We start from the raw sequence: 17681 nt of genomic DNA on the forward strand, positions 1-17681 counted from the left end.
CCTATATATATTTTACATATAGATTTATTTTAAATATATTTATTTCATATATATTAAATATTTGTTTTTATACATTTTTATGTATATATTACATATATAATGTATATCTGTGTATAAGCAAGGAGGATATATCTGTTTTTCAAACTTGGGAGAATATGTGTATTCATGAGCAAGGAAAGGAACCCCAAAATGTATTCATTTCATTATAACGTACTATTTCACTATATATAGATATATTTGATTTTCATATATATATTTGTGCAATATTAGAAAACATCTTGAGAATTTCAAAGCAAGCTATATCCACGAGATGATGGTAAGCCGGAGTATACTCTAGTACCTTTATAAATCGAATGCATTTTTATTATTTCAGTACTGTTCAACTTATTTTTTCCTGCTTCTCTCTGTTACCTCCTCTCTGGCAATGAGGCCATGAAGAATTTTAATCAGAAAGATACTGAACAAAGCACTCTTGGAAAAAATAAATTATAAAAATAAATTATACCTTCAGTGACAGGTATATTGATGGTATCACAATTTTGTTACAACCAAGAAAGATGATTATAATAAATAATCAAACTGTGTTATATGTTGGCCAACAATTTGGGCCAAGTAAGCCAGATTTTTAAATTAAAAATTAAGCTATATGATACACAAAGGGTCCAGGACCGACATATAACAACTAGTTAAGAATTACAATCTTTGCAAATCAAATTAGTGAACTCAAAGCCAACAAGTATGGATCCTCACAAAATCCAAGCTAAAAAATGGTTCTGGGACTGGGCACAGTGGTTCACGCCTGCAATCCCAGCAATTTGGGAGGCCAGGGCAGGCAGATCACTTAGGGTCAGGAGTTCAAGATCAGCTTGGCCAACATAGTAAAACCTTGTCTCTACTAAAAACACAAAAATTAGCCAGGCATGGTGGTATGCACCTGTAGTCCCAGCTGCTCAGAAGGCTGAAGCAGAAGAACTGCTTGAACCCAGTAGGCGGAGGTTGCAGTGAGCCAAGATCACACCACTGTACTCCAGCCAGGGCAACAGAGCGAGACATTGTCTCAAAAACAAACAAACAAAAAAATTATTCTGAGTTCTGCAATTCTGCACTAAATATTTAAACAACAGGGCATAACTTGTGTTATGACCTCCTCCTCCTCCTGCATTTCCATCTTTACCTGGACCTTTGGAGGTGCAAATTCAGCACATAATTAGAAATTGTGCTAGGGGGTACCAATGGTAGACATTATGTTTATCACATGTCACTGTTCCATCCTTAAATCAATGATGCTCTATGAAAAAATGCTCAACATCACAAATTATCAGGGAAATGTAAATCAAAAATCACAATGTGACACCACCTTACTCCTGCAAGAATGGCTATAATTAAAAAATAAAAATATAATAGATGTTGGCATGGATGTGGTGAAAAGGAAACACTTTTACCTTGCTGGTGGGAATGTAAACTAGTACAGCAACTCTACAAAACAGTATGGAGACTCCTCAAAGAACTAAAAGTAGAAACACAATTTGATCCAGCGATCCCACTACTGGGTATCTACCCAGAGGAAAATAAGTCATTATATGAAAAAGACATTTGCACACACATTTTTACTATTTGCACAATTTGCAATCACAAAAATATGGAACCAGCCTAAATGCCCATCAGCCAATGAGTGGATAAAGAAAATGTGGTATATATATACTATGGAATACTACTCAGGAATGAAATAATGACATTTGCAGCAACCTGGATGGAATTGGAGACCATTTTTCTAAGTGAAGTAACTCAGGAATGGAAAACCAAACATCGTATATTCTCACTCATAAGTGGAAGCTAAGCTATGAGGATGCAAAGGCATAAGAATGATACAATGGACTTTGGGGACTCAGGGACAGGTAAGAGGGGGGTGAGGGATAAAAGACTACACATTCAGTAGAGTGTACGCTGCTCAGGTGACAGGTGTACCAAAATCTCAGAAGTCACCACTAAAGAACTTTTCCATACAACGAAACACCAACTGTTCCCCCCAAAACTGTTAACATTAAAAAATGTATTGATGCTCTTACATATTTCCATAGAAATTTCTTTTCACTTTCACTTTGAATAGAAACAAGATCACCAAAATTCCTCTTGCAAAACGCTCGTGCATTGTCCATGGTTTCCTTCTCTTTACTGAAATAATACTGGTAGTCTTTGTAAATAACCCACCCATCTTCAGTGACTGGTGGATCTGAAAAGTTAACGAGAAAAGGCCATGAGTTTTACACAGACAAATTCAAGAATCTGGTGTGTGTAGCACGCAAAGGTGAAAGGGATAGAGCTGCTATATCAAGAGGCGTCTGCAACTCTGAGAGACCACAACAGCAGAATGTCCACGTCAAACACAGACATTTGAATCCTCAGCCAAAATATCCACTTTCTACCAACCCAGTAAAAAGGACCCATTTTGTATTCCCAGCTAAGTTCCATATGTCATTACCGGGTAAAAGAACTCTGGGTGTCACTCTCATCAATATGATAGCAGAGCTGCGAGGATTTATGTACAACACACCCATAATGTTCTAGATCAGAGGAGTGGGAACTATGAGAAAGCAGCTTTCACCTCAGTATAAGAAGGAAAAAAGAAAAAGCAAAACTTCTAATAGATGGACTTGGGTGCCTCAGGGTAGAAGCAAGGAATTCTCTTATCAAGTGGGCCCCTCAGGCTTTTTCCACCACATGGGGTTCCATAGTTCTGTGCTACAGTAGGTTGAATAAAAGCTCCCAAAGATATCTAGTTCCTAACCCCTGGAACCTATGAATGTTAGCTTATATGGAAAATAGGACTTTATAGTCATGATTAAGTTAGGATCTTGAGAGATGGGAAGGTTATCCTGGATCGTCTAGGTGGGCCCTAAATGTAATAACAAGTATCCTTATGCAGAGGGGCGGAGGGACATTTGACTAAAAGAGAAAGAGGCAATGTGATCACTGGAAGAAGATGCTACATTGCTGGTTTTGAAGGAGGAAGGGGCCACGAGCTGATGAGTTCACAGAATGCAGCTCTAGATGCTGGTTTATAAAGGCAAGGAAAGAGATTCTCCCTTAGAGCCCCTAACGGGAGCGTGGTCCTGCCAACATCTGGATTTTGGCCCAGTGAAATTGATTCCAGATTTCTGACTTCCAGAACTGTAAGGGAGTAACTGCATGTTATTTTAAGCCACCAAGTTCCTGGTAACTGGTTACAGCAGCCAGTGGACACTAATATATGTGCTAAAGAAGAAGAACCCGGGACCTTGGAATTGATTCATGAACCCTTGAGAAACTGTATTAACATGCCTTATGTTTGCGCATATGAGCTTCTGTCTGGAGAGGAAGACCCAAACTTCCATGACATTCTCACTCATAGGTATTAAGGACTTCTGCCCTCTACCTTCCTAGGGCAAGTAATTTTTCATTGAGGAAAAAAAAAAAAAAAAGAGGCAGGGAAAGGGTTATCAGTACAGAGATCAAAAAATAAGAAAACACCTACTGTCTTGAGGAGCTGGCGTTGGCTCAGGTTTTGGTGTTTGTCCTGTAAAACAAGAGCAAAGTAGAAATAAAGCGTACTTAAACTTCTGCTAATTACATTTCCTTCTATATTCACTATTTTCATGAGTCAATATTGCTAAAAACTTAGTTGTTCTCTTTTTTCCCTTCCCTTTCTTTCTCCAATTTGTACATCATGTTGTGGAGAGCAGAATGAAGGAAAAGAGAATTAAAAGTGAAGACTTAAACAAATCAGGTGCAATCAGAGCCACCAGAAATTACAGCCACCACAGTTTTCAGGCACAAGTAGCGTCACATAAAGGAAAGGAAAAAAAAAAAAAAAAAGAACATGAGTTTTAGAATCAGAAAGCCTAGCTTCAAATCCCAAGCCTGGGTTTCAATCATTTAGCCTTAATTTTGTCAACTAAACCAAATAGATTAGTTTGTGAAAACACGTGAGTTATTGGTATGTAATAGGTGTTTAACAGATGTTCGTTTTTCAGTCAGACATCTTATAATCTGCGAAATTATTTATGATTTCATTAGTTGAAATGATTAAATGGGAACTATTTGTTTATAAAATATTTATAAAATAGAAAATGTATTTTCTTTAAGAAAATCTGTTTTTCTGAAATGTATGATTTACTAAAAGTTAAATGAAATATTTTTCTTTCCAATTACTTAATGACATATCTGGATGTTGTTGAAAGCTGATAAAGGGACTCAGGTTACCTAGCTTTTGGGTTGCTGAATTTAACATCTGCAAGAGCAGAGCTACAATAATGCAAAAAGGATACTAGCCATTGGTAGCTAAGAGACCGTTAAAGGACAATGGACCACCACCGACTACTTCCATTCTGGAAACTTTGAAAGCAATAATAAGCAGGAGGATGGAAAATAAACAAAGCAGTAAGGCATCTCCAGCTATAGAGCTGAAATGGTTGCCAAGATTCCCCAACAGCAGAGGGCAATGTGGTTCCATTTATCCATTTACAACGGAGGTATTGAGGTATATTTCGGTTTGAGGGTAGGGTTTGTTTATTTGATGGTTGGTGTGTTGGTTTCTCTTAACATTAGAACTCGGATCCTCTGGCCTGACTTGGATATGTAGAACTTTCTAAGTCCCAGATAATGACTGTCAGCATGCATATTGTTTGACCATCAATAACATGGTGGGGCTCATAGCATCAGAGGCCACTCCAAGGTGATTGTTCACTGTGTTGAACGTTTATCTGAGAAATCAATACTTAGAATATTCAGACTTGGGGAAATGTTCCCCTATTTGATGATTAACGTAGGTCGGAAGGTGAAAATTCCAAAACGGCAGTTGCATTTGCATTATTCTGCTTACGGCATAGGACACCCACAAAATTCTACTGCTATGGAACCTGGGCCAGGATCAGAGCTGCTCTTGGGAACTATTTGGGAGGATGTGACTCTTGCCCAGAACTCCTGGGTGGCCTTTTGATCTTCTCTGTTCCTTTGGCACATTTATCTGTGCTTACCAACCTCATGCTTATCCTATGCAATCATGGCCACTGACAGTTCCCTGATTCTGTTATTTTGTTTGCTTGCTTCTGCTAATAAAGGAAAGATACTGGGGTGTCAGGAGGTTAGTCTACCAAGCTGAGATAAAGGAGAGAAGAGCTGATCATACCTTTGTGTATCTGGCAAATCCAGTTGTTAAGGTGTTCACAATTAATATCATTCCAAGACATACTAGGGTCTCCTTTCAGCTCACCACAGTATTCAACATTTTGATAATTATTAGGTTCTCCATAAGCCCAGTTTTCATATGAAACCTATATTAGAAACATCAAACTACAACCATTAACCATTTGTATCAAGCCAATGCCAATCATTCATTCAAATAGAAAACGAAAGATATATTTGCATTGTTTTATCAATTTACTTTTTCTTCACAATAGCTTTGCTTTGAAGGCACAGTTCACAAACATGAGTAGAAAAGAAACAGCTTTCATCACATGGAAACTTGCGATGTTGAATAGCGTACACAATTGATTATTATAACATTTTCTTTACTCTTATTAAATAGAATGGATCCAAGGGCCACAAATGGGGGTTTATATATAGGAAAAACTTGGCAACAAAGTTCCACTTCTCAGTGTTGGGAGTTCCTAAATTTTACAACCCATTGGAAAGGATAATATTTCAGTGTGTTATTTGGAATTTTTCTCTTTATTAAATGTGTAGGATAAAGAAATAAAACTAATTCTACTTGCAAAAGAAAAAGACCCAGAAAATATTGCTAACAGAGCTACTAAACTTTGCCAAAATGAACAGCAGAAACAAATGGAGGCCCTGGGTCTAGGACCTCTATGGAGTTTTCAGTGTGGAGTCATAACCCACAGGTTTTTGGACCAAGCACGGTGATGTGTTTTCCAGAGATGTAAATATAAAACCCAAATGTCAATGAAGCCATCAAATAAACCACCTCATTAAAGTTCCTTGAAAAGTTGCTGGTGGAGGCAGATCTGAAATTAAGAGGTAGAACTGAAATTATACAAAATCACTTCTTGTGATGACTAGGGCTTCTAAATATTGCCAGCACGTGCCAGAAGCTCTCACTTCTTCATTCCTGGAAATGGAGAAGTCCGACGAAGCCTAATCATTATTAGTGGGAATATCAAAAGTGTCTCCATTTCTATTGTTCTATAAGAGGGTATAAAACATTCAAGTTTTAGGAAGTTTACCTGCACATCAACTTTGCATGGCAGGATAGTGGCTATCATAATGACCTGTCTTACTAAAAGTTTGGATTAAATAAAAAGATAACATCAAAATAAATACACGATAAAGTAAGAAAGTTATATAGTAAGTGAAATTACTCACAGGAGAACCATCACTCCAAGTAAAGCCTTCTGAAGGGCTTCCATATGTCAATCCCAACCAAAACAGTTCGTGGTAGCTTCCACTAGCTCTATGAAATCCAAAACATAAAGAAAGCATATGCTATTGCATGAAGCAAGTTCAGTAACTTATGAGGACTAACCACATTTGAAAGTTACCTCCAAAACATAAATTAATAGTACACAAGTAAAGAGATTTAACAGCTAAATAGAAGACTTATGCAATAGATGTGCATTTTGGTATATCCCATAAATATCTTAAAAACAGGCCACTGCCTGAGAGTAAATAATTGTATAGTATTGAAAGACAAGTATGTATTAAGCATCTTGAACTTTCATAGAGCAAGTCATAGCAGAATTTACACTTATAAAATTAGAGGATTTGAAAGTAAAACTAGATCAACCAGGGCCCACAGATTTGGGAGATGATACAGGTGCTCAAACTAGCATCCTGAGACAATAGTTTCAGAAACAGACAAATTTTCTCAACTTCATCAGCACCAACTAGATAACAAAAAGGAGTAATCCATAAAAATACCACTTACGTTATTAATCGCCATATCGTTTGCTGTTCCTCTTTGTTATTGATGCTAGCTAAGTCTCCACCCAGAGCTCGACAAAAATCTCGAGATTCAAACCACGTTTTCTTCTCGTGTTTTCCTTTTGCATACAGCTGACGATGATATGGTTACAAAAATTATTTTATACTTTGTAGTTTATCAAATTAAGAGAAACAATTATTTACTTTTGATGAGAGTTCATTTACAGAAAAACAAAACATTGTAATGACCCAAAACAATGCAATTCTTTTGCTTTAAAATCAATTTATGAGTGAACAGTTGGGTAAACAAAACTTGGGGGATTATTTTGTTGAGAAAACCTTAGAAAATAAAATTATTTTATAGCATAAGAGAAATTAGATGAAAATCTTAGGCGCTTTAGGCATATGGGTTACGTATACAGCTCTTTGTAGAAGACAAGATTAATTTGGTTAAGTGTAAAAAGTGGCATTGAGATGGAAAAAAATGAAAGAACCTTTTGATACAAAGAAAGTAAACATGAATAAGAAGAATTTTAAGGAAAATAACTTTCCTAAAACTGTGCACAGTTTGTTATTGTGTTCAGCTTAAACAATGAATAACCTGGCAATGTTTCAACATTTGGTTGGTGATGTCTTTCAATACCGCCTTGTATTTTTCATTGTGGTTGTACATTTCAAGAGCTATTGAAGCACATGCAACCACAGACACCCATCTGGCAGGGAGTTATGAGCTAAATTAAATTTAAAAGATTATATGATTTAGGAATTGGGTCATAACATTCAGAGGACTGCAGAGAGACTAGTGAAATGCAGTCAACAGTGACAGTCTGGGACACACCCCCTAGTAGGCAAACAGAAAGGAGATGTTTGTGGCCACTGACTTTTCTAATTCTCATGCATCGGTCCTCATGAGTTATGGCTCCCACATCACAGGCTTATGGGAAAAAAAATTTGTTTCCAAGGCACTATGGTTGCCCAAGTTGTCATTAAGCAGCCGAAGACAACCTTCACCTTGACCCTAACTTGACTGAAGCTATCTGGACAAAGGTGTTTAAGTAAGTAGCCACATCAGTATATCCCAGAATCCTACGATGCCTCAACTTGTTAGACTATGATATAATATTTTATTTTTTAACTAAATTTACTATCAGCTAATTTCATTAATAATTCTCACACCTTAATATTTATAAAGGTGGTCTATATATTTCCAAACAAACCCTATCCCAAGTACCTCTAAAACCACCTAATTTCTAGTCAAGCACATATTTTGATTTGTTGAACATCCACCTGAAAATTCTGTCTACTGAAGCCTCTGGTTCACGTCTCAGCTCTGGATAAAACTGCTGATTCTCTCGAAAAACTGCAATAAATCTCCACAGCCTAACATCCTCAGGCGAAGGCTAGGAATAAGATGAATCCGGCCTTTGTGTAGTAACCCAAAAGTTTCCAGAGGTAACAATAAAATATTTGATTCTCTTTGTGTTAGTCCTCAAATAATCCATTTACAAATCTCTTCAGTCTTAGCCCAATACATCGCCTTCTATGTAAATTACATTATTAAATCTGATGGCCAATCTGGACTGAAGACTTCCTGGATTCCTATTTCTATTAGTGGGAGTGACCAGCTCAATTAACCATACTCCTCTTGAGTTAGAAAAGACTACATAGCCTCAACCTGATGCAAATTCTTCATCAGCCTTGCCAAACTGTCTTACAGGGCACGTCATGGCCATATGCCATTCAAAAGGATTGAATAAAAGAAGTACAGAGAGCAGGACTATTAGAAAACAGTATCATTAAGCAGTAGGTGAGTAATATGGTTTGACTCTGTGTCCCCACCCAAATCTCATCTCAAACTCTAATCCCCACATGTCGAAGGACGGACCTGTAATCCCCACATTGAGGGAGGGAAGTGGAGTATGAAGGCAGTTTCCCCCATGCTGTTCTTGTGAATGACTTCTCAGAAGATCTGATGGTTTTATAAGTGGTAGCTTCTCCTACACTCTCAAATGCTCTTCTCTGTCCTGCCACCCTGTGAATAAGGTGCCTGCTTCCCCTTCCACCATGATGCTAAGTTTCCTGAGGCCTCTCCAGCCATGTGGAACTGGGAGTCAATTCAACCTCTTTCCTTTTTAAATTACCCAGTCTCAGGCAGTATCTTTACAGCAGTGTGAGAACAGACTAATACAGTAGGTACATTTCTGTATTTGGCTAAGCCTAATTTTCTCTAGAAAGGATGTGACTTATAAAAGAGAGAGAGTAAAAGACCCAAATCCTTAATTCATTGGGGTTTTTGTTTGTTATTTTCTGGGTTTCTTTTTTTGTCTGGTTGTTGGCTTTAGTGAATTTGATTGCATAAAGAGGAAACGAATGGCCTAAACTACGAATGTATTAAATAGTAGTAGAATATTGAATTGTCATTTAATGGGCATTGAAAAGCCATGTGCCCCAACTTATCATTTCCTTTCCTCACCCATCATTATACTCATCAGGGTTAAATCAGAAAAAGGGAGTACTCGCTTTAGAATACCTCTGTGGCATTACTGTAGAACCCTTTATCAATTTTGTTAGCTAAAACTTGGGCTCTAAGAGCATGGAAAAAAAATGAATTGCAATACAACAGTGTGACAGGAAACAGAAATTTCTATCAAGATAAAAAGAGGCTGGGTGCAGTGGCTCATGCCTGTAATTCCAGAGCTTTTGGAGGTCTGTGTGGGAGGATCAATTGATGCCAGGAGTTTGAGACTAGCCTGGGCAACATAGTGAGACCCATCTTTACTTAAAATAAGATTTTAAAAATTAGCTAGGCATGGTGGTGCATACTTGTAGCTACTTGGGAGGCTTAGGTGGGAGGAGCACTTGAGCCCAGAAGTTTGAGGCTGCAGTGAGCCATGATTATACCACTGTATTCCAGCCTAGATGACAGAGCAAGACCCCATTGGAGAAAGAAAGGGAAGGAGAGAGAGAGAGAGAGAGAGAGAAGGAGAAGGAGACGGAGACGGAGACGGAGACGAAGACGAAGACGAAGACGGAGAAGGAGAAGGAGAAGGAGGAGGAGGAGGAGGAGGAGGAGCGGGATGGGGAGGGGGAGGAGGGAAAGAAGGGAGGAAGGAGAAAAGAAGGAAGGGAGGAAGGAAGGAACAGAGGAAGGGAGGAACAGAGGAAGGGAGGGTAAGAGGGGAAGGAAGGGAGGGAGGAAGTGGGGAAGAGGGGAGAGGAGGGAGGTAGATCTAGAAGTCCTGGGAGAAAGGAGAGAAGCAGAGAGGTGATAGTGGCAGAGCAGGTGAGAAACAACTTCTGTGCGCTGTGTTTATGTTGTTGGTTGCATTTGTGGGTCTAAATGCATCCACCCAAGGAGCTCTTCCAAAACACCTGATCCCCAAGTTAATCAAATCAGACTTTCTAAATACCTACGGGTGGAGTCTGGGCACAGTGTTTTGGTTTCTGTTTGTTGTTTGTTGTTTGTTTGTTTGTTTGTTTTTTATGTCCTTAGGTGGTTCTTTAGGCTGAAGCATACTCCAGATTCTCTTATCAGCTTTATCATTGATACTCACCTTGAAACACAAACTCGTTCTACTGCTGGCGCCCCAATCCTCCGGACATTTGGGTTCAGGAGTCGTCGTGGGCTTCGGCGGGTGGGTTACTCCTTCTGCCCAGTGCTTGCACACAAATTTTGCCTTTTCATCACATTTCAAAACATCCCATAAGCCCCCTGCAATCCCGGTTCTCATGGCAACACACCCTGGCTTTCGGCCTGTATTAAATATATAAAGTAGAATTCACTTGACGAGTGCCTGCCGAAGGCCTGCCGCCTGCCGTGCTCACAGAAGGCACTCAGAACCCAGTGTCAGGGATGTGGTGAAACCTGCACGTGACGAGGAGACGAGGAGATGCAGCCGGCCACGCCAGGGGCATTCAGCAACTGGTCTGTGCTGTTTTGAATCAGTTTATTTGTGTGGTCTATAACCCCAACCCAAAATGATCTCAAATGTTGGAGGGTTTTTAACACTACATTTCTAACATTTGGCAAAGTGACCCACACACAGGCATTTAATGATAAGATATTTTATATTATCAAATACACCATAATGGCAAAAATAGTAGTTTACTCTTTCTCTCGCTCCCTCCCTCCTTCCTTCCTCCCTTCCTTCTTCCCTTCTTTCCTCCTTTCGTTCCTTCCTCCCTCCTTCCTTCCCTTCCTCCCCTCCTTCCATCCCTTCCTCCCCTCCTTCCTTCCTTCTTTCCTTCCTTCCTCCCTTCCTTCTTCCCTTCTTTCCTCCTTTCATTCCTTCCTCCCCTCCTTCCTTCCCTCTTTCCTTCCTTCTTCCCTTCCTCCCCTTTTTGGTTTTCTCCCTACTTTCTTCCTTTTTTAATTCTTTAAGATTCTTTTCCTCCCACTAAGGTCCACGTAGGTTTTCCAGGACCAAAGTTTTTCACAGATTTCAAAATGAGACACGCCTCAACTAGAGATTTTAGGCAAGTTACTCTAACACTCTGAACTTGCTTTCTCCTCTTCAAATGCAAATGCCAAGACCTGCCTCATAGAGCTTCAGGAATGCCAGCTTTAACAAAGAAGTCCATAAAACAAAATGAGGATGCACTGAGCTGAACAGTTTATAATTCTGTCTTACAGTCAAGGTTATTTCCAAATAGCAATTAACTAAGACAGAGCTTTGAAAGCATCAGGATTCCTCGCTGCTAGGATGAAGTCATTTTTTTTATTATTAGACTTTGAAAGAACACGAAGTGCTGAGAAGTCATTCATGAAGTTCCGGGGAGGTACACCTTTTTTAGAATATTTTCTCTGAAATCGCTGATTCCCTGACACCTCAAGGGTTTTCCCTGATTCCGAAGATTGTCTCTTTCTCTTTGCAGCACCCAGTTAAAACCTGGTAACTGTGGAATAGATGACTACAGAGGCTATGGCGTCCGGTTAACCGTCAGAATCAGTTCAGTTGACCTGATGCTCAGGCCCAAGCCCCAGGCTCCTTGCCCACTCCTCCTGAAGCTGTAAACTCAGCCAAAGAGGCCAGCCACCGTCCTTCCATCAAAGATATACCATGACAATGGTTGCAACTGAGTTCTGTTCCAGTTCCAACCATTGTGATTCCCTAAGGACATTCCAGGGCTCACTCCTCAGAATCCTGCTGCCGGATGACACCACAGGCAAACTTAAGCAGTTTCACTTACAGAGTAAGACTTATCACTACTGCCAAGATGTGTTTTTAAAGTATGTACTCAGCTCTTAATACACCATCCAGTTACTTCTTAAATCAACTGAAATCTTGCTGTAGTTCAGAAAGTTCAATAATTCCATAAACAAGAATCACACTATTTAGGTTACTGATCTGTTTCCCTTATTGAAAACTAAGAATGCAAATTATAGAACACTGAAGATTAGGATGTATTAGGTCAGGTAGCAAATTGATAGACTTGTGCTATTATTTTTTAGCTTTTCACCCAAGCACAATGAAATATTTGCTATAAGGGATGTTGAAATTTCTCTATGTGTGGTCATACTAAACAATGTTGTGTGCTAGTGATACCACTGTATAAAAAGTCAAAGAATCTTTCAGAGACTATTTCAGAAACAACTTACAACATCTTACTAGAGAAGGTAAATCAAAATATAGAGAGAGGCAGGCAGGGTGGTGCAAGTGTAAGTAGCACAGATTTGGGGATGCCACAGATTAGTGTAAATCCATGCTTGGAAACTTTCTAGTCACATAAACTTCCTGAGTCTCAGTTTCCACCTTTTTTTTTTTTTTCTTTTAATGGAGTTTTGCTCTTGTCGCCCAGGCTGGAGTACAACGGCACAATCTCAGCTCACTGCAACCTCCGCCTCCCAGATTCAAGCGATTCTCCTGCCTCAGCCTCCCAAGTAGCTGGGATTACAGGCATATACCACTGCACTCGGCTAATTTTTGTATTTTTAGTAGAGATGGGGTTTCAGTATGTTGGCCAGGCTAGTCTCGAACTCCTGACCTCAGGTGATCTTCCCGCCTCCTCCTCCCAAAGTGTTGGGATTACAGCCGCCGCGCCTGACCTCCACTTCTTTTAAATGAAGATACTGAAGCCAGGTAACTGGCAGGGTTTTTATGAGGATAAAATAAAATCCAAAGCAAATAAAAGACTAAACATGGTAGCACATGGAAGATACGGAAATAACGAGTTCTGCATGAGCAATGTCCTTTGCTGCACCAGCCAAGCACTCTAATATTTCAACTCCTAATTGCACTGAAAAGTTTTATGTCCATTTAATATAGTTTTAGGTTTTCAGAAATAAGTCAACCAGGACAGGCACAGTGGCTCACTCCTGTAACCCCAGCACTTTGGGAGGCCGAGGCAAGTAGATCACTTGAGGCCAGGAGTTTGAGACCAGCCTGGCCAACATGGTGAAACCCCATTTCTACTAAAAACACAAAAATTAACCAGGCATGGTGGTACATGCCTGTGGTCCCAGCTACTCGGGAGGCTGAGGCACGAGAATTGCTTGAACCTGGAAGGTTGAGGTTGCACTTAGCCAAGATGGTGCCACTGCACTCCAGCCTGAGCGACTGAGTGAGGCTCTGTCTCAAAAAAAAAAAAAAAAAAAAAAAAAGAAAGAAAGAAAGAAAGAAAGAAAGAAAGAAAGAAAGAAAGAAGTCAACCATTTGAAACATTTGTGACCACTGAGAATTTCACGAATGGGTTTTAAGTAGACCAGTACCACATAACCTAGCAAGATACCTAGCAAACTTTTCTTCCTTTTTTCTTTAGAACACTAAACTTATTAGGAAATTTTGGGGGGGGGGGGGAAGGAAGAAAAGAAAAAAACAAAAAGAGAATGAAATATAAACTGTTACTAAAAGCATGATTAATTTACCTAGTCTATTTGGAGAGGTACCCGGAGGAATAACAGACTTTATCCAACAGATTCGTAGGGTGAACGCAACCCTCAACCTAAGTGCTGCCCATACCTGGCATATCCGAATTCCAGTGGGTGAACCGAACCTCTTCCTCGATGGTCCACTGAAAAGTCCCTTTGGTTTGTATATCTGAAAGTCCTGTCCAGAAATATTTTTCAGGCCTTAAGCCAACGAAACTAGTCAGGAATGCTTGTTCATATCTTTAAAAAGAAGAATTAACATTCAATTAAGTTTTCAAAACATTTATGCCAATTTTCAAAATTATCAATATGAAAACTATCTCAGTTCCATGTTTCAGCTATAATTGAATTGGTAATTCAAATATATTGTGTTATATCTGTATGTCATCTACATTATACACATTTTCACTAAGGAAATATGAACTTATGATGGAAAAATACCATATAGCTGAGTGTATAAAATCATTCAGATATACTCAAACCAACTCCCTCTAGCCCTCGTCAGCCCCTCTGCCTCTTCTAAAAATATCAGAGAATTTTGAGAATACAAAGAAGAAAACTACTGCATTTTAAAATACAGTGTTTTAAAAAATCAGTCCACTCTTCAAATAGTTCTACTGAATTATTGATTAAGCAAGTTCAAGGTTAGTAACGTTATCAAGGATAATATCCATGGAATAATCTGCATGAATTTCCCCCCTCAATTTTATTCTCTCATATCTCAGCTCCGAAACAAAAGAGAAAATTATCAAGACACATAGAGAAGCAGAGACTGAATCTCCAGAAAGAATGAGAAGCAGAATAATGAATTCCAACACTGTCTCTCCCTTTGGAATCTTGTCTGTGCATTTGGCATTAATCTGGGAACAATAAAATTCGGTTGACAAGGCACCAAAAATGTGTCTGAAATGACAAACAAAACAATGGAGGCAGCAACATAGCCAAAAATCTGTCTTTCAAGAAAAAGAAAAATGGTGTCTGCAATTTCCAGGAATGAAGAGAGTTGTAGATGACTTCAGGGAGAGCAGGAAGAGAATACAGAGAAACCTAACAGCAATACAACATTTTATTTGACCATAGTCTAAATAATTTTATTCCCTAAACAAAACAAACCAAAAAAATTAAAAGTTCCAAACTCGATTTAGTTTCCTTAAATGTCTCTAAACCATATTAGTGAACTCCTGAGGATAAATATTACAGAAGATACACAAGGAAAAATAAATGTAAAATATAGTGAAATCATGCATATAATACTCCAATAGACCAAAAGATCAATTATAGTGCAGACCAGAGTATGATCTCATGGTACCTAAAGGTGAGCAGTTCACCTCACTCACAGAAGATAAAAAGTACCTATGTTCTGAGTTTCAGATGTCAACATCGTATTAGGGTGCTACTACCATATATTAGACATTTCGTTATACATGAAAGCAGCATGTGGATAGAAATACAGTTCTTTTATAAAGACTATGAAAGGTTATGACATCTCTCATTTTTATCCAAAGATTTTTAATATCAACAGTATCCCCTACATGTTATTCGGTCTGCCTCGAAACTCCAGTAAATATAACTTATTGTACTAAAACTCCATAATTTTGTTACTTCTTTACTGCAAGTGAAATAGATACTTCTCCATTTTTGGAAACTTTCTTCTGTGGCTAATCTAGAGCTTCACGTAGAGTAGGTGAAGAGTAAATCAATAAATCTTAAAAATAGATGGGACTGTAGAGGTAAAAAATTACATAAACTTTTCTATGTCCGTGTGATTTTCCTGACTGATGAGTCTGTTAACCTAGCAAAGTAAAGAATGGAAGAATGGAAAGGATGAATGAATTATTCAGTAAACTTCTTTGCCTTCTTTTTTGGTGGACAGAGTGGTAAAGATATAACGTGATTTTGAGCTGGTAACTTTTAGTTACTTTCCTGTTTTAAAAAATTCAACACATAATGGATCATTAAAAAGTTAGCTCTATAAACTACATTTACTAGATTATTATTTGTAAACTGTTCTGAATGTTGCTTTATATTACTAAATTTAGCAAAAACGGTTTATAATGTTTGCAATGAGGAATCCAAATAAGAATATTATTTTTAATGTTTCTACCTTTACAAATCATACCTCAAGATCACATATAGTATACTCAGAAATTTAGAGTACGTTCATACTTGGGCGTTTCTGAAACTTTTTTCTATTTGACATATTTTTAAATGAAATTCAAATAGTTACATACCTGTCTTCAATAGTTGTTAAATAAGCATTCTCATTATTACAGGTTTGGTTTGCTTCTGCAAATGTTGAAAGCGTATGTCCAATCATATAGCAGTAAAAGTGATGTTTTTTCCAGCCCTATTAATGTTATCAAGCAATGAATAAATGAGCAGAGTTCATGCATATATATTATAAAATATTATTATTATTATTATTATTATTATTATTTGAGATGGAGTTTTGCTCTTGTTGCCCAGGCTGGAATGCAATGGTGCAATCTTGGCTCATTGCAACCTCCGCCTCTCGGGTTCAAGCAATTCTCCTGCCTCAGCCTCCGGAGTAGCTGGGATTACAGGCACATGCCACCACACCCGGCCACTGTGCCCAGCCTTAGAAAACATTATTTTAATACTTTTTCTATCATGAAACTATTGGATAAACAATAGGAATATCTAAAGAACACAACTCTGAAGAATTTGAAATGCAATGAAAATTATATACATAAACAAATAAAAGAAACAGTAGTACATCATTCCTCTTATGACAAATTATGCACATAATTGGGGGCAATTATGTGCCCTTCTAATGTATTCTGCTTCTAATGTATCCTGCAACAAAAACTATTTGTGAAATGTGCACTGAGGAAACTGAACAGAATGTCTAAGATACCAGTTTTAGAATAGGTAACCACAGGAAAGAATTTGGGGAAGCGCAAGCCTAGCTGCCTATGGAAGACAATACTAGAAGATGGGTATAAAGCTACATTATTTGGTCATAGGAGACCACTTTTCAAACTTCAGGCAGCATGATTCAGCATTGTTCCTCCTCCCACACTCCAAGTACAGAGAAATGGCCAGGCATAGTGGCTCATGCCTGTAATCCCAGCACTTTGGGAGTCCAAGGTGGCAGGATGACTTGAGCCCAGGAGTTCAAGACCAGCCTGGGCAACATAGTGAGTCTCTATCTTTACAGAAAATTTTATAAAATTAGCTAGGCATGATGGCATGTGCCTGTAGTCCCAGCTACTCGAGAGGCTGAGGCAGAAGGATAGACTGAGCCAAGGAGGTCGAGGCTACAGTGAGCCACAATCAATCACATCACTGCACTCCAGCCTGGGTGACAAAGTGAGACTCTGTCTCAGAAAAAAAGAAAGAAAGAAATGCTAAATAAAAACATAACAGTAAATGAAAAATCCATACTAGAGTTTGAGAGGAAGAAGGGGGAAATCTCCAGATACCCAAATTTAGTTGAATACTAAAAGCTGAATGGAAAATGCACAAACTAAATTGTTGTTGGCCAAGGACAGATGAGATCCTAGATCAAGGTCCTAGGGGCTGTGGTGTTAGTGTCCACACAGAATATGGTATTTGGCCTTTGTCTCATTTGAGGCAGGGAGTTGGAACTGAGATCCTTGTATAAAAATGATACCACTAACCCACATAACCCCTTGGTTAAAGGAGAACTAGAACATTCTGCCCACAGAACCAGGAAATGACAGTGTCTTGTCATCTACCTAGGGTTCTGAGTACCGGAAAAAAACAATTCCTGAGTCTGAAAATAAATACCAAGTTTGTGCCGCAGATGAGTGACAGTTCCAAGTTTATGCTATCCACATTGCATGGGAATCCACAGCCAAAAAATTAAAGTCATACTTAATCTGTAAAGGGGAATCTCTAAAGCACTCCA

At 38.6% G+C, this 17681-nt stretch overlaps 1 protein-coding gene across 1 annotated transcript in view; it reads right to left on the minus strand.

The window, feature by feature from the left end:
- Positions 1-17681, minus strand: part of MRC1 (mannose receptor C-type 1) — a 97028-nt gene that overhangs the window by 30494 nt on the left and 48853 nt on the right. Inside the window, exons 10-17 of the mRNA XM_025396531.1 lie at positions 16018-16133; positions 13878-14026; positions 10473-10672; positions 6923-7050; positions 6361-6448; positions 5165-5309; positions 3512-3553; positions 2067-2230 (exon numbers count right to left, since the gene is read on the minus strand). Of these exons, the coding sequence (XP_025252316.1) occupies positions 2067-2230; positions 3512-3553; positions 5165-5309; positions 6361-6448; positions 6923-7050; positions 10473-10672; positions 13878-14026; positions 16018-16133 (1032 nt within the window). The remainder of the gene's footprint in view (positions 1-2066; positions 2231-3511; positions 3554-5164; positions 5310-6360; positions 6449-6922; positions 7051-10472; positions 10673-13877; positions 14027-16017; positions 16134-17681) is intronic.

Source organism: Theropithecus gelada, chromosome 9, assembly GCF_003255815.1.
Source record: "Theropithecus gelada isolate Dixy chromosome 9, Tgel_1.0, whole genome shotgun sequence".
In the NCBI taxonomy this organism is placed as follows: domain Eukaryota; kingdom Metazoa; phylum Chordata; class Mammalia; order Primates; family Cercopithecidae; genus Theropithecus; species Theropithecus gelada.